This window comes from Octodon degus, unplaced genomic scaffold (genome assembly GCF_000260255.1).
Source record: "Octodon degus isolate 3935 unplaced genomic scaffold, OctDeg1.0 scaffold00008, whole genome shotgun sequence".
NCBI lineage: Eukaryota > Metazoa > Chordata > Mammalia > Rodentia > Octodontidae > Octodon > Octodon degus.
In genome coordinates this window covers 18,478,074-18,499,441 of record NW_004524584.1, presented here as the reverse complement: position 1 = coordinate 18,499,441, position 21,368 = coordinate 18,478,074, and the positions used below count along the sequence as shown (strand labels likewise).

Here is a 21,368-nt window from a genome sequence, read left to right as displayed (position 1 = left end):
AGGTGGCAGGGCTGAGGTGACTGGCTCTGGCTGGCAGAAGCCTGCAGTCGAGGGCTGGAAGAAAGATTTCCAGGGAAAGACGGGACACGCTGGGCACCCATAAGGCATAGCTTTGGAACATGCTTCGAGGAGATCAGCTTGTTCCACTGAGGCCATCCAGCAGACACAGCCCACGGGAACACAGACCACAAATGCCTGCACTCCCCTCACAAAGGGCCCTTGGCCCGTGCTGTCCTCACCAGCTGTCCTGCCTGGGGAGGCCCTTCATAGCATGGCAGGGCCACCTCCTGGCCTACAGGCATGGAACTCCCAGGCCAGGCCCGTCCAAGCTAGCCCTGTGGAGGCTGTCTGGTCTACTTGTGGGGGCGTGGCGTGTCCACCTCCACGCTGGCTCCTTCGTGGTGCACTGAGTGATTTGCTGTCTGAGGCCGCCCTCAAGGTGAGGCTATCATAGCGGGGTCCTGCGGCTGGCAGGTGCCCACTGCTAGCTACTCAGGGCCAGACAGTCCCCACTGCCACTCAGCCTGTCCAAACCAGGTCTAAGTCAGAGGAGGCTGGCGCTCAGCCTCAGCCCTCATCCCAGCTGGTCCCCAGGATGCTGGGGACATCCAGCCTGTGACATCACTGGAGGAGTGGGCTGGGTGGTGTTGAAGTCAGCAGAGCCTTGATGCAGGGTGGGCAACTGCACCAGGACTCATTCCAAGGGCCCCCGGCCCAGGTGTGTCTCCGGGCCCACCATGTGTAGGGTACAGTCAGGTCCAGCAAGAAGGCCAGCCAGGTGCATGAAGGGCAGACCCTGGGACCCCAGGTCTCCTTAGCGCAAGGGCATAGCTCACAGGAGATGCCAGTGTGCAGAAGCCTGAAGACATCGAGCAGCAATCAGGCCAGGCTGCATGTGTCTCCCGACAGACTTCTCGCCAGCTCCCAGCCCCGCAGAACCCAGTGCTCACAGCCACGATGGCTCCTGCGGGCGCAGCTGCATTTGGGTTTCCGGGTCAGGCATTAGTGTTTCTTAGAACAGCACAGTGGAAGAGCCCTCCCTGTGCAGCGGTCTTGCCAAGGGCAGGCACGCTCGTCACAGCTCGCGCCCCTGACACATCATGTGGCGGGGGATCACAGCGCTCGGGAAAGCCTGTTCCAACCCAGTACGACAGGTTACCAAATGCAGCGTCTTTATTATGCCTGCAAAAACACTTCAGCGCCCACATGGCCATCAGTTTGCTCAATGTTTGAAGACTATGTGAAAGGAAACAATTGCCAGGGCATGCTCCGCCAGCCACTTCCTGCCTCTATGCGACCCACTGGGCCATGCGCTGCTGGGCTCTTGTACTGCCAGCCCTCATGGAAGGGAACACCTGGGAGGGGCCTCTGGCCACACACGAGTGACCTGAGTCTGGGCCCTTTGCCTGGAGGAGCCAAGCAGGAACACCCCCACCCCCAGTGTCTGCTGACTGACCACAACCTGCATACACCCCTGCCCTGTGCCCCAAGGTGCAGAGACGCACTAGGGACCTGCTGCCTCCCCACTCTGCCAATTCTGCACCTGCCATTTTGCCACTTCATAGGTTGTGCTCAGAGCCAAGCACACGAGGACTTAGGAGACATGGCACCCAAGAAGCCTCCCCACACCCCAACTTCATAAAGAATAAGTACAGGAGGCTTTGGCTCTCTGCCCAGACCTAGTGCCACTGGAGGAGGCTATAGTCCTCGAGGGGAAGTGAGAATGGACTCCCTACCACACTCTGCAGACCACATGGAGGTACAGAGCGGGTTTCCACACGTGTTTCCACCGGGCACTGTCCCAGAGGTGTTGAGTGCTCCTGCCACGCAGTGTGGAGGAGGAAGGCCTTGCTCACGGGGCCATCCTCGTGCTGTCTCAGTGCTGTTCCCCTGGTGCCTGAACTAGGTGTTGGGTCAGGGGACACCTGCTCCCAGTAGGCAGAGGCTCCTGTTCCACATCCACTGAGGGAGTGTAGCCTGGGCTGAGCGTGTGGTGTCCCTGCCAGGGGTGGCGGGTACTAGGATGGGTGGAAGTGGTGGTGATGGTGGTGGTGGTGGTGTTCATGGTGGTGGTGGTGTTCATGCCGCTGGACCATGGGCACTGAGTAGCTCTCAGTGCCCAGCGTGGGTGGCAGATCCCGCACCGCCTCATGCTCCACTGTGGCAGGCTGGCTGTGTACACCTTTGAGTGGTGAGTGGGCCTCCCTGCCCTTCTGCCGAGGCCGCCTGTGACCATGGGGCAGTGGCAGGGATGGTGCTGGAGGTTGGGCCAGGTGGTGGCCACCATCCAGGGTGGTCTGTGGGGATGTGGCGGCTGGCAGGTAGTAGCTGGGGGATCTGCCAGCCTTTCCGATGCCTGGCGCCCCAGGTGGCTTCCCAGGACCCTTAGGGGACCTGAGGAGTGGCTTCTCTGGCCCCTTCAGCCGGGGCTGCACATCCAGACCACGGGCAGTGGGCTCGGTGGCCAGTGTGGCGTGGTCAGCCAGCACCTGAGAGCGGCGGTGGTGCACAGCGTGGGAGTCAGGCTCCTGGGAGCGGGAGCGGCTCTGGGGGTGCACAGCCCTGCTGGGGTACTCCTGCTGGGCCTGCTCAGGTGGTGACCCTGCAATGGAGTGGGTGTGAGCCTGGCTGAGGCTAGGACAGGGAGTCTGTGTCCTCCCACAGGAGCCAAGTGTGACAGGGAGAGACTTCAGCCTACACACGCCTGGCTCTGCCACCCCCAGCCTGGGTCCCATGAGTGGACTTCTCTGGCACAGCCAGCCTGTGCAGGACTCTAGGACACACAGCTGCATCCCCTTCGCAAATGCCCCAGGGGAGGCCCAGAACACTCCCCACACCCCAGGCTCTGGAATGGCTTGGTGATAAAGACCTAGCCAGATCAGCCTCAGCCACGTGATCTTGGTCAGGTGCTCTGTAAGTGGCCAGGTAGTGTCTACACTATCATGAGGTCCAGCCTGTGAGGACACTGGGCAGTTGACAGGCATTCTGACCAACCCTGGCTCAGGACTCTCCCGTAGGCCACCAAGGACTGCAGTCTGCAGGGAACATGGTGGGCAGGCCCACTGGTGTCCACACTGCTGGCGTCCTGCCCTCTATAGTGACCTTGTCCTCTGTCCGTAAACATCACCTGCTGCAGGGATTCCTACTCAGATGTGACCTCTGGCTTTCTAGATGCCAGCCATTGTGGGAGGGTGAGACACAGGTCCCCAAGCAGGAGGAAGTTGTGCCTGGGCAGGGGTCACTCCTGGCTCTGCACCCGTGGGGACAGAACCAAGGTGGGGATGTAGGCTGGACCTACCAGGACCAAACTTGGAGGTATAGTTTTCAATTCCGGCGAGATCCAGGTAGTGGTTCCTGCGCTCAGTGTTCTCATCCACGCAGTAGGGACCCCGGACGGGGCAGGGGCGGGGATCGCCACTGGGCCTCCTGTGCGAGCAGACAAGGGGCCTGATCACCCACCTGGGCCAGGGCCTCACTGACCCGATGGCCATGCAGAGGGCCCCAGACTGCTCTGCCCAGCACCCATCCCCGCCAGCAGAAGGAAGAAAGTCTCTGAACACACACCACGGGCAAGGCCCGCAGCCAGGCACAGAGGACTATCCGGCATCCTGTACACCAGCCACAGGTCTCAGAGAGCCCTGGGATGCCGTCCAGCTCCCTCTGGGGCCAAAGTGGCCACTGCTTCGTCATCTGGGCCAGTGGCTAGAGCTCCAGGGATCCAGAACACCCCCAGGCTGAGGGTCCTGGGCAGATCACCACGGACTGTCAGAGCCTTCCCATCTCAGAAGACCTGGGTACTCAGTTGGCTGGGGACCTGTGCCCCATGGCAGGCAGCTCCCAGCTCCCAATGCTGATGTCTATCCCAGTGGGTCAGCCTGCAAGGATCCAGGGCATGCAAGACACAGCCCACCTGGTACCTGCACCCCGTTCACCTGATGTGGGCAGACAGCCTCTTGTCAGCCCCCCGGGGATCCTCGGCAGGCTCATTCTCCGTCCTGCTGCGAGTGGGCTCCTGGTCTGAAAGGGGACGGAGTACACACACATTCATTCAGTGCTTGCCCATTCACTTACTCCGCCCTTCCTTGGCCCTTTGCTGCCTTCAGAAATTCGGGCAGCCCTAAGCTTAGCCACCCATCCACAGTTATGCACTCAGCTGTGCTGCTCTCATTTCCTGTCTACCTGCTTATCCAAACTTCTGCCCATCCATCCACCCATCTGTCCATCCATCCATCCATCCATCCATCCATCCATCCATCCATCCACCTATTCACTCATGCAGTCGTCACTCTTATGCAATCCTTTACACACCCGTCCATCTGCTCACTAAGCAGACTGTGCTGAGCTCTACCAGGCCAGCCCCACTGTGTAACCAGAGATAGGTTTCTACACAGGAAGGGCTGGATGAAGTTAAGCATGACCCCTGGTGGGGTGCAACACTCAGAGCTATGGGACAGTGCGGGAGAGGAGTGGGGTGTGCCCGGTGGGTTCAAGGGAGGGCTGCCCTGGGAGCACTCATGGGACAGAAGCACCCGAGCAGCCGCAGCCCTCGCCTAGGGCCCTCACCCTGGTTGGCAGGACACTCCTTCCTCGTGCCTGCAGGCTCAGGGCTGACAGTCAGCTTTACACGGAGGGTCTTGCTGCTGCCTGAAGAGTGGTTCATCGAGGCATCGACAACCTCATAGATGGTGTGCATCAGGCTGGACATGTCCTGGGATGACACAGCAGACCTCAGAGGGAACACTGCCCCCTGCCCCAGCCACCCTAGGCACCTCAGGCTCCATTCATCTTGCGCCTTAGGTGGACACACAGGCGTGCCAGGAAGGCCTCATCCTGGCCGAGGTCATCCTAAGGACGTGTACCCTGCTGTCCTCAGTTCATGTTTCACAGGGCCGATGTCCAGAGGACTAAGTGGCCAGACAATGGCCAGATTCTCTTTCACTAGGTGTGCCCGTTTTGCATGTTAGTGTCCATGTCCCACTGCCTGCTTCCTTTCAGACGCCTTTGGCTGTCCTGGACACAGGGCCTGGCTGAGCAGGGGGCCCTCGGGACTCAGACTGCCTGTGAGGGTGCTGGGTCATAGGCATGCAGATGCCAGCCCTCAAGGACACACAGTGCGTCCCCTCTCCTGTGCCTCCTTCCTGCCCTGGCCCTCCCCTCTCTCCTTCAGTGGGGCTCAGTCTGTCCTTCTATTGGGGATGTGGCATCATATTCTGCCCACCTGTCCTCTAGGTCAGCTGGGTTCTTCCAGACCTGGAGATACCCTGAACCCACTCTCCAAGGGTGCTTGGTGTGTTACCTCCCTAGCGACCATCCCACTGTTGTCGAAGTCATAGAGCGTGAACGTCCACTCCTGGCGGGGGTTGTCCTCCTCCACAGAGACATCGCACTGAAGGGCCTGCAGGCGCAGTAGGAATACAGACCAGGAGTCTCCCCATGGCCCAGAGATCTGCACACACCATGGCTCAGGGACTCACCACCTGGGACACCTTCCTGGAGCAGCTCCTTTGAACAGGGCTGAAGTCGTCCCAGCTTCCAGTCCGTAGGGCACCCCAGGTGTGGCCTGGAACCTCCAGATCCACCCTCACCTAGCTCCACCCTCCCTACCAAGATGCTGTCTCCACCCACACCAGTGCCCAGTGGTGTCACCTAGAATGAGAATTAGGCCACACAACTTCCAGGCTCCCCAGTTCTAGAGAGCTGAGCTGAAATCCAGGGCCATGTGGGATAGGGGCCAAGACCTACATCAATGTTCAGGCGCCTCCTGGGCCCTCCTCTGGGGCCCTCGCGGGCTGCTGCCTTCTCGCCATCATCCACATTGAGGAGCTGTCCTGGGCCCTCATGAACTTCAGCTTTCTTAGGCGGCAGAGCCACTGTGGGGACAAACAGGGGTGAATGACGGGCCAGTCCGGGGGGTGGCGTGGGGTGGTGGGGATGTGAGGGAGTGACTGCTACCATCCACACTAAGTCACTGACCTTTCCCAATGACCCGAGCAGAGAGCCACTGCTGTGGACCAGGGCAGTCAGGGAACCCCCAGCCAGGGCATCTGCAGCCTACCCCAGCCTCTCAGCCCTGTAGCCTTCACAGCAGCTTCCAGAAAGCAGCCTAGCTTCTCAGGGCAAGGGTGCTTGACACTGTAAACAGGCTGGGGTTGGGGTCTCAGAGCCTTCAGCCCCTCCCATCTGCATAGCCCTGCTTTCCTGGAGTCCTGGGATGACCTGTCACTCTGCTTGGGGACTGAATGCATCAAAGACCACACACATAGCGACCGGGGCCTGACGGATCACCAGTCCTGCAGCACACAATCTCAGCCCCTGTGCTGGTCCACACAGCCAGCTGACAGGCGTCCCTAAGCTATGACATAAGCCAGCACTGGGGACATGGCTTGACCTCTGCGTCTCGGATGGCCAAGTCCAGCTTGTGTCTCGTGTGCAGCCCAGTATGTGGGTGTGTCTGTGTGTGCTGTGAGAGAATGTCCTTGCAGAGTACAGTGACATCTGAAGGGTCGGGAGCAGCAGGGGGTGGGCCAAACTCACCTTCTAGGGGGCCCTGGTCTTCCCGGAAAGGCCCCTCCTTAGGATCCTCGCCAGGCAGCTCCTGCAGGAAGACAGGGCAGCGAGTGACCAGGCTCAGCTGGGCAGACATGCATGTTTCTGCAGACATCAGGGAACCTCCTCTCTGGGACAAAAACCTCAGCCCCAGCCTCACACAGAACGCATACAGCTGCTGCAGGATCAGGCTCCTGCTGCGCTGCCTGCAGGGCTCCCCGCCCCCTGCTCCCAGCAGCCCACACAGCCCTCACTAAATCTGTTCTGAGGTGCCCAGGACCCAAGGCAGTGTCTCTGGAACCACTGAAGGGACACCACCTCTGGGCTGAGGCACCAGGCTGCCAGCCACCAGGAGCAGCTCTCCAGACCAGTTATGGAAAGGTGGGAAGGACTTCAACTACACTTGCGCAATGCATTGCCCAGGAAGATGCGCAGAACGAGCTCCCATGGTTCCCACCAAGAGTGACAGACAAACAGGACATGGAGGAAGAAACAGGAAGTGTGGGGGCAGCTGTGGAGTGGAGCCCTAGGCCTGTTCTTGAGGCAATGGTGGGCCCACCAGCTCTGGAATGGACAGAGCCTGGAGCAAGGAAATGCCTGCCTTGAGGGAGACCCTGTGAGCAAGAGCCTGAGGGGCACGATGCCCCTGATTGCTGGCCCTGATTGCTGGCGTCCATGGCGCTGCCAGGAAATGCACCCCAGGAATTCCTCTCTTTAGGCCTCCACCTGCACGTGGGGTGGTCAGGACAGCAGGTGCTCCAGGGGCAGTTTCCCAGGTGAGGGAACACACGCAACCCTCAAGATCTGCTCCAGCCCCAAGAGGCCCTTCTTCATCCACACTGCATGCTGCACTGTCCTTCTCAAGGCATAGGACGGGCTCTAACCCAGGTGGACATATCAAGACGAAGCCCAGTAACTGCTAAAATCCTGACTTTTGGTTAAAGGTTTTTGCAAAATCAAAATATCCTGTGAAGGACTGGGGAGATAACTCTGAGGTCTAAGTGACTGTCTGGCAAGTGCAAGGTTCGGCGTTTGATCCCTGGTATTGCATGCTGTCCTGGCCCTGGAACCCTGGGCAAGTCATGCCAGCCCCTGAACCGAGTGTGGTGTCACACGCTTGTAATCCCAGTACTATGGGAGGTTCAGACAGGAGAAACACTGTAAGTCCAAACTGTGTGGTGAAACCCTGTATCAAAAAATAAAAAATAAATTAAAAATACATATCCTGTGAAGCCAGTCGAGAGCTTCCATCAGGAATCAGAGGCTTGGAGCTTGAAAGGACCTTGGGTGCTGGCGCTGGGGTCCCACACCAGGTTTCCACCCATGGAGAAACCATTGCCCAGGGAAACAAAGGCAATAGATGCCAGGCTAAGCATCAACTTGAATCTGGGGCATCCCCCGGTGCCCTTTCCCAACTGCTGCTGCTGCTGGGAGGTGACTGAGCTACTAGAAGAGGTGCTATAAGTCCCCTTGATGTGCTGTACCTCCTCTTGTGCTTCCTGGCTAGAGGACAGTGGTTCTGTCCCATGTCCCACCATGCTGTGCTGCCCAGGCCTAGTGCCATGAGGTTGACTGACGATGGCCCGGTGCCTCCAGAGCTGTGCACTATGTCAGCATTGCTGGTGTCAAGATGATTATCTCAGGACAGAACGTTGACGTGGGCCCAAGTCACCACCAACTGCTGTTCAGAAGGGCAAGGGACCCAGTGCAGCAGCTGCCCCTCAGCGCCCATCCTGGGGCTTTCTCTGAGACAGGCCTATGACCTGGTTCACATGGTTCCTTCTTCACGGCCCCCTGGGGCTCAGCCCAAGTCGGACCCTGTATGACTCAAGACAACCACTGCTTGTAGTTGCAGTTTTTTTGGGGGGATGCCAGGAATTGAACTCAGAACCTCAGTCTCACCAGGCAGGCACTGCACCACTGACCTAGGTTACAGGCCCACTAAGAAATCACTGCAATGGCCGTGACTCATCCACATGGCTGCACTGACAAAGGTTCTACAATCTGAGGTACAGGATCTCAGGATAAATCCTGAGGACATTTCACTGACCTTCTCAGACCAAAAATCTACAACTCTTGTTGCACAGGTCCTGCTTTACCTTGGTCTTATCCATCCAGTAGAAAAGTATGAAGACGAAATAGAGGAAGTAAAGCCATGCTGTTATGTTGAGCTGTGGGGGACTCAGGTCAATAATTTCTGACATTGCCAGTTAAACAGAAGACCCAATGCTATTATGGGCTACTGGCCTCTTTTAGAATATTTTGCTGAGTTCACACACCTATAATATTCAATAACGGAACTTAAAAAAAATGGGGTATACCGATGAATGTCCATTTTGTATCTGTGTATTCAAAGTGGTTGGGATAGATATATAGTTGCATTCTCTTAATGAATAGAATGATTTTTTCTAATGGTGTTTGTAAATAGGATCACAAGTCCGCATCTTGTACAGCAATTAACCACTAAGAAGAATATATGCAGTGTATTATTTGTTGAAACTGTACTTTCGATTGGATTTGAAACTGTCTCATTGCTATCTGTTTATCAATAAAACTTTGAAAAAAAAAAAAAAAAAACTCCTAACACTAAAAAAAAAAAAAAAGAAATCACTGCTATGATCACCACCCAGGGCTAATATAACCAGCCAATGCTGCCATAAGACCGGGTTGCTGCTATAAGCAACTGGGGCTACAGCAACCAACCAGAGCTGCTGTAACCGACCAGGGTTATGCTAAATGACCACAGCTACAATAACCAACTATGACTACAATAAGCAATCAAGTCAATGATAATCAATCAGTACTGTTGTAACCACCAGTGTTTCTATAACCAACAAGGGTTTCTGCACCTGGCCAGGCTTTCTATATCTGACTAAGGCTTCTAAAATGGACTGTTATCCGATTGCTATTGCCATCCCAGACCCTGCTAACCACCCCAAGTTCTGCAACACCCTCCCCCCTCCCCCGACTAGCAGTGGCTCCCTGTGCATGGCAAAGGCCACAGTAAAGGACCTTCCCAACACACACCTGGAGTTGCAGGTTCCTAAGCACAAAGCCAAACTACCAACTATGAGACAGGATGAAAGAGGGAAAATGGCCATTGTGGGGCAGCAACCCTGAGTTCTGTGGCAGTGATTTATGCTGGCCCATCCTGTATACAGAGAAGTGCCCTCTAATTTGTATAGCTTCAGTAACAGAGGTGTAGGTGCATTCAGTGACATCCATGTGCTGCCCCACCCAGCAAATTCCCAGGCAGCCAAGTCCCTGTAGTGCAGCTTCCAGGTAGGAGTAATATGGCCTTCCCTGTGTGGTCACCAGCCTCCTTCCAGGAACAGCCCAATGAGACCCCTATGGCCTCCCTCCATGCTGGGCCCCTCCTTACAACACAGGGGCCAGCCACCGATGCTCACCATCCTGGCTGATCTGGAACATCCCAGGCCATGGCCCACAAGATGCTTCCCACATCTGCCCATGGGTGGCCGTGGCAGTGGCTGGGGGTTATCCTGTGGTATCTTGGCCCCTGCTTCCCTGGAAGGACCAGCAGCCAAGGGCCAGTCCTGTGGGGCCTGAGGCCAGCCCTGCTCCTATGATGGAGAACACTACAAAGCAGATCTGAGCAGGACTTGAATTAATCAGTTGGCTTTCCATGTTTACTTGTGAGTCTGTCCAAGGCCTGAGCCCCTTGCCTGGAGATGAACAGTGGACTTAGAGTAAGTGAACCTCTGTGAGTCACTGGTCCCTACTGAGGTCTGTAATGGCAGGTAAAGCCGTGGAGCCTCAAAGCATAAGACAAGGCCACAGCCAAGGACATGAGGCTACAACATCAACTAAATAGACTGTAGCCTCAGGCGTCTCACTCCAGGTTGGAGCCCTTCCTGGAGTTAACACAGCTCTCCTGAATTAACATAGTACCTTACTTGCAGAAGTCCTTGAGCAGTTCCACCCTTCTAGAGTAATCCCTTCCCTTTCTCTAAAAATTAAATAAATACTGACTGGGCCACCCAGAGAAGATCTTGGTCTTATCTTGGTACGAATCTCCAATTCTGTGAGAGGATTTTGATCCTCCTAGAGTCCTGAAATCATTCCATTTGTCTCTTACTTGGCCTTCATTTGGGAGACTGTGGGCCTGATCAGTGTGCAATAACTAAGAGATAACAGTAGCCCGAGACTCCTAGTGTGCTTGCACTCAGTGAGGCTGGGAGACACCACCTCCACCTGCACCTCAGCAGGGGCCAGGCCAAGGGCGCAGTGCCTGACTCTGGCATGCATGGAAGGGACAGGGACCCCAACAGCAGGTCAGGATCCTCTAAGGCTGTGCAAGGGTTCTAAGCATCAGTGCTCTGCACCCACCCTGGAGGACCAGGGTCCCACGCGCCAAGGTGCATGCTGTGGCCCTGCAGGGACAGTGGTCATCCATGGAGCCCGGGCTACATTGGCCTCCTCCTCAAGAGCACATGGTGGGATGTTTGAGCACCTTTGCTAGAAGGGCATAGTGTCCACCTCTACGGATGAATGGAGCACACTCAGGGTGAATGACAACAATGTCAACTCTGTCCAGAGAATGGGCACCGCATCCATGATACCTGCTTACCTAAGTCCCTGTGAGAAGGCCCAGCTCGTGTTCCTGTGAGCAGGATCCAAGTCTGACCAGGGCAAGTGGGTAGGCATGGGGACCACATGAGGACACCCTCTACTACACCATCCAAGGCCCGCTTCTCAGGGAAGGCATTACAGACAACCACAGCCCAGCCCATGACCCAGAAGCAACGGCCTGCAGATCATAAAGTCAAGGTTTTATGGGACCCAGAGGATCTGGGCAAGCTCCATCTCCTCCAGCATTGGGGGTGAGAGGACAGGAGGAGGGGCTCACACGGATGAAGTTCCAAGGGAGGACATAGAGAGAGATGAGGCAGATGCAGGATGTAGGAGGCAGGGAGCGGGGGAGGCATGGGAACAGGAATGGTTGAGGCCAGGGCAGAGCCACTGGTGACAATATCCAGAATGTGAGCAGGGCCTATGGTTGCAATGTCCAACAAAGCAGAGGGGTGGGCGCCTGGGCCACTGTGGCCCTGAACAGGTGCAACTATCCAGGCAGAGCCCTTACCTAGTTGTTCAGTGCTAGACAGTCACTGTCACCTCCAGGCTTCAACAGACCACCATAGGCACACTACCTCACTAGCCACGAACTCTCCAGAAGCAACTGGTAGCCTTGGTAGGAGCCAGCAGGACACCTCTGACCCCTAGGCACAGCTTAGCTAGTGCCAGTCCTGTCACTTCCGGGTCAGAGGAACCCATAAGGGGGGCAGACAATTCCAGTCAGCATGAGGACTAAACAGCCCTGCAGGTCAGAGAGGTTTGGGCAGGACATAGTCAATGGGGCCTGTGAGTGGATGGGGCTGGGTGGGGCTGAGTGGTGCAGCCCAGCACCCTCAAACATGTTCTGCTACCAGTTGAGGACACTGCAGACCAGAACCCAGCAGGGATCCAGGGCAATGCCACACACAGGCCACCAAAAACCCTGGTCACCTGAGGGGCTGTGAGTAGCCTGCCACGTCTTGGATATGAATTTCACGGGCATCCCTTAGGCAGACTGGGGTCATCACCCATGGAAGAATCTGAGCCCCTGGGAAAAGCAGAAAGACTAAGGGTGCTGGAGAGGGTCCCCAGGGTGAGGACAGCAAGGGTCAGGGACAGAAGGAGCTGTGCAGGGGACTGGAGATGCTGTGGCAGCTGCTGGGGATGGTGGACACAGAGCCCCCCTCCCAGTGTATTTGCATGTGGGCAGCTCCTGATGTCACAGTTTTGGGGAGGTGGCATGGCCCTAAAAGGGTGAGGCCCCACCTCCAGCAGCCTGGCTCCAACAACAGGTCCTCAGCCGTGTCTGGAACTGCCTCGGGGCGTTGGAGTTCAGTTCTCATTTTCCTCCACTAAATGGTTTCAGATGGGACAGTGGAGTTTTATGGGTTCAATGACTCCACCACATGTGCAGTGGGGGCTGCTCCACATGTGTCCCAAGCCTCACTCCCAAGCCAATCATCCAGGGAGGGACCAAGGGAGGGCAGCCAGCACAAGGCCAGGCCATAGAACTAAAGGCCTGATCATTTCTGCCCACAGTGCTCCAGGCTAAGATCATCTGATGAGTTTGTGGAGACAACTTCAACATCTGCACATAGAGAAGCTAGGGTGAGGGGCTCCTAAAACACCCACAGGCTCCCAGGCCAGACCATGAGTTTCCAACACGTCTGTCCCATCATCCTGGGATAAGTACAAATTCTGCCCTTTTCCATTGCTCAATAAGGAAAGATGTGACAGGCGCCACAGAGCCACTTGCCAGAAACGCGCTAGACCCTGAACCCCCTGACACAACGTACAGATGACCAATCACATGTACACAGGGGACATTGGGATTTTCTAGGCACAATGCCATCAGGGCACCACAGCACTCTGTGCCAGCAGAAAGGGAACTAGAGTCATGGGGGACCTCCGTGTGAGACATGCAACACAGGAGGGAGGACCTCGGGTAGCAAGCGGTCGGTGGGGGACTGGGTGACCCACTCCACCCAAGTTACCTGCAGCAGGAGGGTGGAGGAGCTCTGGGAGCATGCTAACCCAGAGGGTGTAGACACCCTCCTAGGTGTCCACACTGAGCCAGGGGTAGCAGGCAGACAGGGATGTCCCCAGAACAGTTGTCGAAACACACCACTGTCGTAAGTGCAGCCTCACATATTCACATTGACATGTGCATGAGGCGTGCATGTGTTTGCACATGCCATGCACACGCTACAGGTGGTTCACATGCACAGACATGCACAACTCTGCCCACAGGACGGGGTGGCCAGGAGCTGTGTGGACCATGTCCTGCTTTCATCTAGAATCCTAAAGCTTAGTTTCACACTTGGCATGATAAGGCACCATGCGATAAGGCATATTCTCCCACCCCAGGATTCCCAGGAAGAGGAGACCAGAGGGATGCCCCCCGCTCTGTGTTGCTCTTTGTATCCCGATCTCAGTGAGTACAAAGTGACAAAGTAAAACGGGGGTCCCTAGATTCTGGAACTTTACCCTCAGCATCCCAAATCCCACTGGCCTCACATGCAGACCAGACTCAGGCCCTGGATTTGGACCCTGTCACAGGGAAGCTGCCTGGCATCTTTGTTTTCTTTTGTTCCTGTGAGCGCCTCATGTTTCCGATTTCAAAGAAGATTAATTCCAAAGCTGGAAAAGAGCTCTACTGAACTCTTAGCACTCTTTCCCTTTAATTGAGCAGGCACTGTGTGCTTGCACACCATGCCAACATACTTACCAGAGAGGAGACTGGAAGGCCAGGAGCTTGGGTTTGATTATAGCCAGGGCCCCAGGGATGGAGCGACTCAGAAAAAGCAGTAAAGGTTTTTTTCTTGTTTTTTAAACACCCTCTACGGAGCTGTGTGGAAACACCGCCTGCACGCTGCAGTAAGAACCTCTCCGCTGGGCTGTGCTGCCGCTGGCCTGCGGCTGCAGAGATCAAAGGGAAGCCGCATGGGCTTTTGGTCTGGCAGAGGGGCCTAAAGGAACAGGGACCAACCCAGGCCTTCCCCGGAAAGTTGCCCAGACCCCTGTGGGAAGGACAAAGTGTCCCGAGGAGGCCCACATGCTCATCCCTGTTAAGTAACAAAAGATCTTGTCTCAGGCCCACACAGGGAGTTGCAGGGTGGACTTCAGTGTGGGAAGCTCAGCTGCACCCCTGGGCTTGGTCCAACCACAGAGGCAGTAAAGACAGTGGCAGGGAACCACAGTAATGGACATGAAGCCGAGGACCCACTGCTCTAGTCACTAGGGCTGGGGTGGCTGGAGGAGCTCAGTGCACTGGCCTGGCCTCCATCCTCTGGTGCACGACTTGGAAGCCAGGGCCAAGAGCCCATGGACAACACTGAGATGCAGAGTCCACTGCACCCAGCCACAGCTCTTCCACGACAGGCAGGCATGGCCTCCATCCTGCACCATGCCCAAGCCCCTGGACGAGCAAGCAGACCCGAGGTGACTTCCCATCCTTGTAGTCAGGAGGCTGAGTGCACTCTGGTGGGATACAGACACAGAAGCCGACACAGACTCCCCTGCCCTTCAGTGTCACTGTCACCTGAAGATGCCTGCCAGCCACATCCAGCCACTGCCAGCCACATCCAGCCACTACCAGCCTGACTAGAGTTGTCACCAATGAAATGCAGCTTGGCCTTGGGGACATTTCACAACGTGCAGTCACAGAGCCCAAACAAGTGTTGTCAGCAAGAAAGCCTACATCATTTAACAAATTTCTGTGTGTAAAAAAGAGGGACTTACAAGTGGGAGGGGGTTCAGCATCCCCAGTGCATGGCAGGGTCCTCCCTACCTGCCCAGTGTCACAGAGAGGCCAGAAAGGCTCCGGGAAGGAGCACAGGATGGTCATGGCTCCTCCCACTCAGCGCTCGCTCTTGCCATGGTGTCCTGCTTACATCTCCACCTTTGGCTGCCTGTCCTATCATAGGCCCATGGTCCCCAGGGGATCCCGACAGCCACTTTCCCACAAGCCCATGCCCCCCAAGGGTATAACACCCACATCAACTGCAGCAGTCCAGCTAGCCTTTCCCATGGGGACCCAGCATGGAGTTCCCCGCTTGGGTGCCACTGAGGTGTAGGCAGGTGAGTTGACTCCTGCTGGACATGGGCTCTGGGACCCGCCTGCAGGAACCCTGCACCAGGTCTCCACCCAGCATGACCTTGCCCTGCTTGGGTTCCTGCTTTCTAAGGGGCCCTTGACGGTGGCCTCCTGCTGTTGCTGTGAGGGACCACTGGGGCTCCTAGGGGAAACAGGGCATGCTTAGCTGGGGGCCGACCCTCTGTCCCCAGGGCACAGCCAGCTGTAGGGTTAAGCAGACAGAGCAGGGGCCACGCCCCATCCTGGGTGAGCATCGGCCCTCAAGAAGCAAATGGTACTGCAGGGCAGGAGCAGAGCCCTGCCATCTGTGCCCTGACCCAGAGGGAGGGAGGGAGGGAGGGTCGGAGTCCCCACACTGGACGGGCTGCTTCCACAGCTTTGGGCAGCCTCTCCCCCATGAAGATGAAGTAAGACTTTCATTTCAAGGAGCTAAAAAGATCCAAGCCAGGTTTCACGTCCCTGCTGCTGGGACCAGGGCTCACAACCACAGTGGGAGCCCCGGACAGATGGTGGTGAGGCCCATGGTCCTGGGAAACGGTGGCTGCCATGGCACAAGATGCTCTCCCCACAGCCACACTTTACACCCAGGCCTGCCAGGACACTTGATGGTCATGTTTAAACCACCTCCGCTTGAATTTCTGTGTTAAAATATGACATGCCTTTCGGCTTCTGACTTCAGAGCTCAAAACTAGTTACCATTTCCTCAGAAGATTCTCCAGAACAAAAGAAAATAAATCTTCCCCTCTAGAGTTCACAGGAAAGGTGGCTAGCACCAGCCACCGATCTACAAGCAGAGGTGGGGACCCCAGCCTGGGGCATGTGCACCCTCCCCCATCTGGTCTCCAGGGCCAAAAGGAGCAACAGTGTGCTGGCTGCACAGAGGTCCTCTCTGTGGACACATGGCATCGCCTTGAACTTCTGCCTTGCCCTGGGTGCACAGCAGCACCCATCAAGGCCACTCCAGAAAGGGTAACAGAGCCTAGGTGAGGTGGCTGCCCCGAGAACAGGTGTCCCTATGACCCTCAGCCACGACCCCCCAGCTGTGCAAGAACCATGGCCTGTCCACCTCCCGATGACTTGCTGGGTGACACAGGTCTGTCCTTGCCAGCCTGGAGATTTCTGACAGGGGTGTCCATCTGAGAGCAGGAAGGATAGTAGGGCCTGCCGGGCTCACACTGTGGAATTGTTGGACAATGGCACGTTCCAGGGGCAAATCATGCCGGTCAGCCAGACCTGCTCCCTCTGTCCAGTGAGAGGGCAGCCAGCGGGGCTCCTTCTGTAAGGAGGGGCACAAGGAGCCAGCTGTGACTTGGCTGTGACCCTAGCTTCTGGCAACATGGCCTCCCAGCGCAGCAATCCTGGGTCACAGCCTGGACGGTACACAGCTCGGGGTCTCGTGGGCCTCAACCTCACATGTCCCTCATAGAAGTGAGTAACTTGGATGAGGTCTCCACACTCGCAGCTGGCCTTGGACACCAGCACCCCTCTGAGGGCCCAGGTCACACAGGGCTGCTGGCCAGTGGGAGTGACTGGGCTGGCTCTCAGTTGGTCACTGTACTTGGGCCCACGCCGTGGCACCGCACATCTAGCCAGACAGTTGCTGAGCCCATGGCCAAAGGGTGAGGAGCAAGCGCTTCAAAGAAAGGAAACCATAGGTCTTCACTCAGCAAAGCAAGAACCAAATCCTCAGAATCACCCAGTGACAAAGCGACAAGGAAGCAGAGGAAGGGTGTGAATTCTGTGGAGAAGCACCTGGCTCCTGCCGCAGCTGAGGACCAGCAAAGTCACCCTTCTTCTTTCACCACCAGAAGCTCAAATTCCAGCTCAAGCAGGAACAAGCGGGCAGTGGCTGGAGGAAGCTGGCCTAGGACTCCAGCAGCCCTGGCTCTGTCCTCGCATCCTAGCTCCAGGTAGTCTCTGGGGCATCCCAGGCCCCCAGAGTCCCCACCTTGGCGTGGTGATCCCCCAGAACTTGCCTTACAGATGCAGAGGGTGAATGTCATGCACACTCTGCAAGCCTGTTCTGTCCCCAGCAGCAGACGCTCACTGTGCCTCTTGGAAACCACCTCCTGCCCCTGTTGGCCTGCCATGGCCAGGCTACCAGGTGTGGCCCCACAGGTCTGCATATCAGAGCCCTGACATGGCGGCCCTAAGGCCTGATGGCATCTGGCAGGGCAGGTGCTCCATGCTCATCCCCAGCTGTCACAGATGCCATTGACCAGGCCTGGGCCTGTGGAGACTGCTCCACTGTCACAGGCCAATCTGGGCCTCCAGGACCTCTGTAGGAGAGTGAGGAGGAGGATGCCAAACTCTAGGGGTCCCCAGGCCCCAGCCTAGCGTTTGTGTCCTGGATCCCAGGCACATCCATGAGGGCCTCAAAGGGCCAGAGCACACCCCCAAGGCCAGGCATAAAGGGTGCAAAGTGGAAGGAGGTATGAGAAGATGCCTTCTGAGGCCGCTGGCTACCCTGGACACTTGGCTGGGGAGTCCCAGGCAATGCCGCCCCTTCTGGGACCCTGATATGCTTGGCAGCCAAGGTGCAGCTATAGCACCCCCATCTCCTGCTCTGGGCACATACTGTCCCTGAGCCTCCACACCACACCTGTGCTGGCTGTGACGGGCACCAAGGGACTTCCTAGGGACAACCACAGGAAGCCAAGAGGTCCCTAAACCTGGTCAGAGGCTGTAAAGCCTTCAGGGGAGGTAGAGGGCAAGCACAGTGTATGCCCAGTTGCACTGTAGGGAAGGAGACCCAGAACCGTCACCAAAGTAAGTGTCCAAGCACAGTGAGACTAAGCCTCAGAATCCAGAAGCCAGGCAAAGGCAGACAAGGAATGCCTGCTGGTCCACAGACTGGTCACCGGTCCTCCTGCACCATGGCACTTACACGTGGACGTGGTAGACCAGGCCATCTCTGCACTGTGGTTGGCCTAGGACAGGGTAGTCAGAGGACCCCCAGGGGCCATGTCACCTACTATGTCCACTTACTGTGGATGTAGCAGTCCTGTCTTACAGGTGGGTCCCCAGAGACCATGCTAAGATGCCACCCCTGTATTTCACTCACAGCAAAACCCAGATGGTGACAGTCACTGTCCTCAGAACCTTTCCCACCTGCTGCAGGGGTGGTAGGGAAACTAAAGGCAGCCCAGCAACTTGAGCTACACTGTGAGAGGACCACTACTACCCCTCTACGGACAGCCAGTGTTTAGGAAAGCTGTTGCCCAGCACCACTTGGAGCCACTGGTTGTCTCAAGGCTGGGGCGGGGGAGGGGCTGCTGATGACTTCAGCTACCCACAACTTCAGCTGCCTCCCATGTCACCAGTCCCTTTTGTTCCCTTCACAGCCATCAATGATGAGCCTCAAAGGTACCAAGGGAGGCCACTCCATGGCCCCACCAGGACCACACACGGCAAGGAGGGGACCCGGCCTGGGACGCTTATGGTCAAGGAACTCAGGGGCCCACAGATACATGTGGTCAGTTCTGGAGCAAGGGGTGGGCAGGTAAGACCAGCTTGCATGTGCCCTGACCATGCACAAGGTAACTGCCATGATTCCCCAGGCAGAATGGTGTCCACACACACTACGTGAAACACAGTGACTTCTGCAAGGTGCAGGGTCTTCCACCAGGACACAGATGATGCCGGAGTCCAGGATGCCGCCTGGAGATGGTGAAGGCAGGAGATGGAAGGGAAGGCCCAACACCTGCTGTTCCCCCACTAGGCAGCCACGGGACCTGAGGCAAGAGCTGCCAGTGAGTGGGCCACCTGGCAGCGAGGACACGGCTGGGAGAGGGCTGCAGTCACTGGTTGTCTCAAGGCTGGGGTGGGGAGGGGCTGGCCAGGCCTCCCAGACAGCAGCTCAGGAGGACAGTGTGGGACAGCAACATGATCATCTCACAGCTGAGGTATGTCACATATGCCTCAGTCTTGGTTCTTTCCATTTGACAGAGGACATTAGCTTCATGAAATCAGGGAAGAATTGAAAGTAATGCAAGCCAGACCTCACCACTCAAAAAAAAAAAGCTCCCGCACATGCAGTCTGTGAGCCCATGTCCCACACTCGAGTCCACTTGGAGTGGCATCAGCTCTGTCACCACCCTCTGCTCTCAGGCTTTCTCGGGGTGAGGTCCTGAAGCTGAACAGTTAGGAGACAGGGTGCTCAAGCCCGTCACCATGAGAACACAGCTCAGTGTCCCATCTGAGCAATGGCAGCCTGAGGGGCCAGCCCCAAGAGCCAGCAAGCTGGCCACCAGTGTGCCCATAAGCAGGCATGATGCAGCTAAGACAGGGCTGGGGCTCTCCTGGCTCCACAGCCCATGTCCTCAAAGTGCCCGGCAGAGACCCGCGTGCTTCTCCCACTTTCACAGACACAGCCTTAGACCCCCGGAAGCACAAAGCCAACACAGCTGCGTTCATCTCTGAGCTCTGGGATTCCTGGCTTGGGATGGAGCTGCAGCATTCCCACACGCATCCAGGACTTTCCACCCACAAGGAGCAGAACGTTCTCTCAAGGAGGACTCAGACTCCTCAGAGCCTGGCGTGGTGCTCACGCAGGACGTGGAACCGCAGAGCCAACAGTAGGTGAGGGGCTCTCAGACTCCTGGCAAGGCCCACTGTCCCTAACACCAGTGAAAACTTAACATTCACTGCGGCGCTGGCATGTAAGCAACTGACTGCTTTGCCAAGATGCCTCAGGGCCTCCAGGCCAAGACAGCTCTGGTCCGAGACCCAGAGCTTCCCAGTCCATCCTTTGGGACACCGAGGCAGAAAAAAGACCCTTCAACCCTGGGCAGCAGCTGTGGTCTGTGTGGCCTGAACTTTCCAGAGTCGAGACCCCTTGCAGGTCTGAAATCACCACAGAAGACAGGGCCATCCCTGATGAACAAGGACCCTCCAATTCCACCTGGCTACTAAGGCTCAGGCGCTGGGAGTCCCAGTCTGGAACAACCTGGCTTCTCCCATAACCCACTTCTCCAACCTCACTACCCCATCCCAGCCTGGCTCCAGGACGCTCACCACCCCACATCTCTACCCGAAGGCCCCCTCCCTTGGCCTTTGCCTGCAATGAAGCTATCTCAGCCCAGACGCACCCTCATGCCGCGTCCACTGTAGGTCCCTGTCGCCTACCTGCTTATCCCGTGCACGGTGCTCTGCGCCGCTCCTCCGCTCCGCCTCCTCCGCGCCCCTGCGGCCGACGGAGAACGCGGGCACCGCGAAGCTGTCGCCTGGCGGGAAACGCGGGCCGATGTGGGGGACGCAGTGAGCCCCGGCCGCCCCTCCCACCCCCAGCCAACAGGCGGGGTAACCCAGCGCTCACCTTCGGGGCTCTCTCTCCGACGGCTCGCGGTGCGCGCGGGGGCCCGGGGACGCGTGGGGGCAGAGGGGGGACCGGCCCGGGGAGCGCCGCGCTTGGACTGCTGGGTCCCCATCCGCTGGCCGGCGATGGGTAGGGATCGGGGCTGGGGTCGGGGTCCGCGGCGGGGCGCACAGGGCCGGCGGGGCTGGGCGACGGCGACAGCGGCGACCTGGCTCCTTCTGAGTGCTCGCGCCCGCGCCGGGCTTTAACCGTGGCCTCCGCAGCGCCTCCCGCGGCCGCTGCCCGTGGCACAAGGCTCCGCCCGGGACGGTTGCGCAGGTGGGGCGCTGGGGGCGCAAAGACTAAGCCATCAGTGTGTATAGGGACCCTGCACCAAAGTCCTGGCTCTTGGGGATCCGCATCCACCGTCCCCCGGACGCCCGGAGATCCCAAAGCTAGAGGGGCTGGGGTTCTTCTTTCCAAGACCAACCTGCCTTTCTTGGGGGCAGGCAACGGGACAGAGGACAGGACGCCCCCAGGGACTTGGAGATGAAAAGGGGGACAAGAGTTCTGCAGGTAGAACCAGAATCCACCCTGGGCTGGCCTGGAGACTGCACCCCTCCAGAAGGTCTTGCCTTAGCCCTCTGCCCACCACAGATGAGGTGCTGCTGGCTACCACGACCACCTTTGACTTCGCTGGACTAGGGCTGGACAGGAGGCACCAGCTCTCCTCACCAGCCTGGCCAAGCTCTTTGATTCTGCTCCCTCTCAGGAGCAGGTCCCTCAGCCCCCTCTGTACCCACTGGGTAGACCTCTGCTTGTTGGGTGTCACTCGCCCTTGCTCACTTCCCTCTT

At 57.4% G+C, this 21,368-nt stretch overlaps 1 protein-coding gene across 1 annotated transcript; it reads right to left on the bottom strand.

Annotated features, from left to right (window-relative positions):
- Positions 1 to 1,192: 1,192 nt before the first annotated feature.
- Nkd2 (naked cuticle homolog 2) lies at positions 1,193 to 20,719 on the bottom strand. The gene is made up of 9 exons (XM_004625266.2): positions 20,535 to 20,719; positions 20,345 to 20,442; positions 6,535 to 6,595; positions 5,743 to 5,870; positions 5,297 to 5,395; positions 4,564 to 4,708; positions 3,933 to 4,017; positions 3,299 to 3,426; positions 1,193 to 2,602 (listed from the first exon to the last, which is right to left on the bottom strand). The coding sequence occupies exons 1-9, from the start codon at positions 20,644 to 20,646 to the stop codon at positions 2,019 to 2,021; spliced, it is 1,440 nt and encodes a 479-aa protein (XP_004625323.1). The 5' UTR covers positions 20,647 to 20,719; the 3' UTR covers positions 1,193 to 2,018.
- Between the last annotated feature and the right edge of the window lie 649 nt (positions 20,720 to 21,368).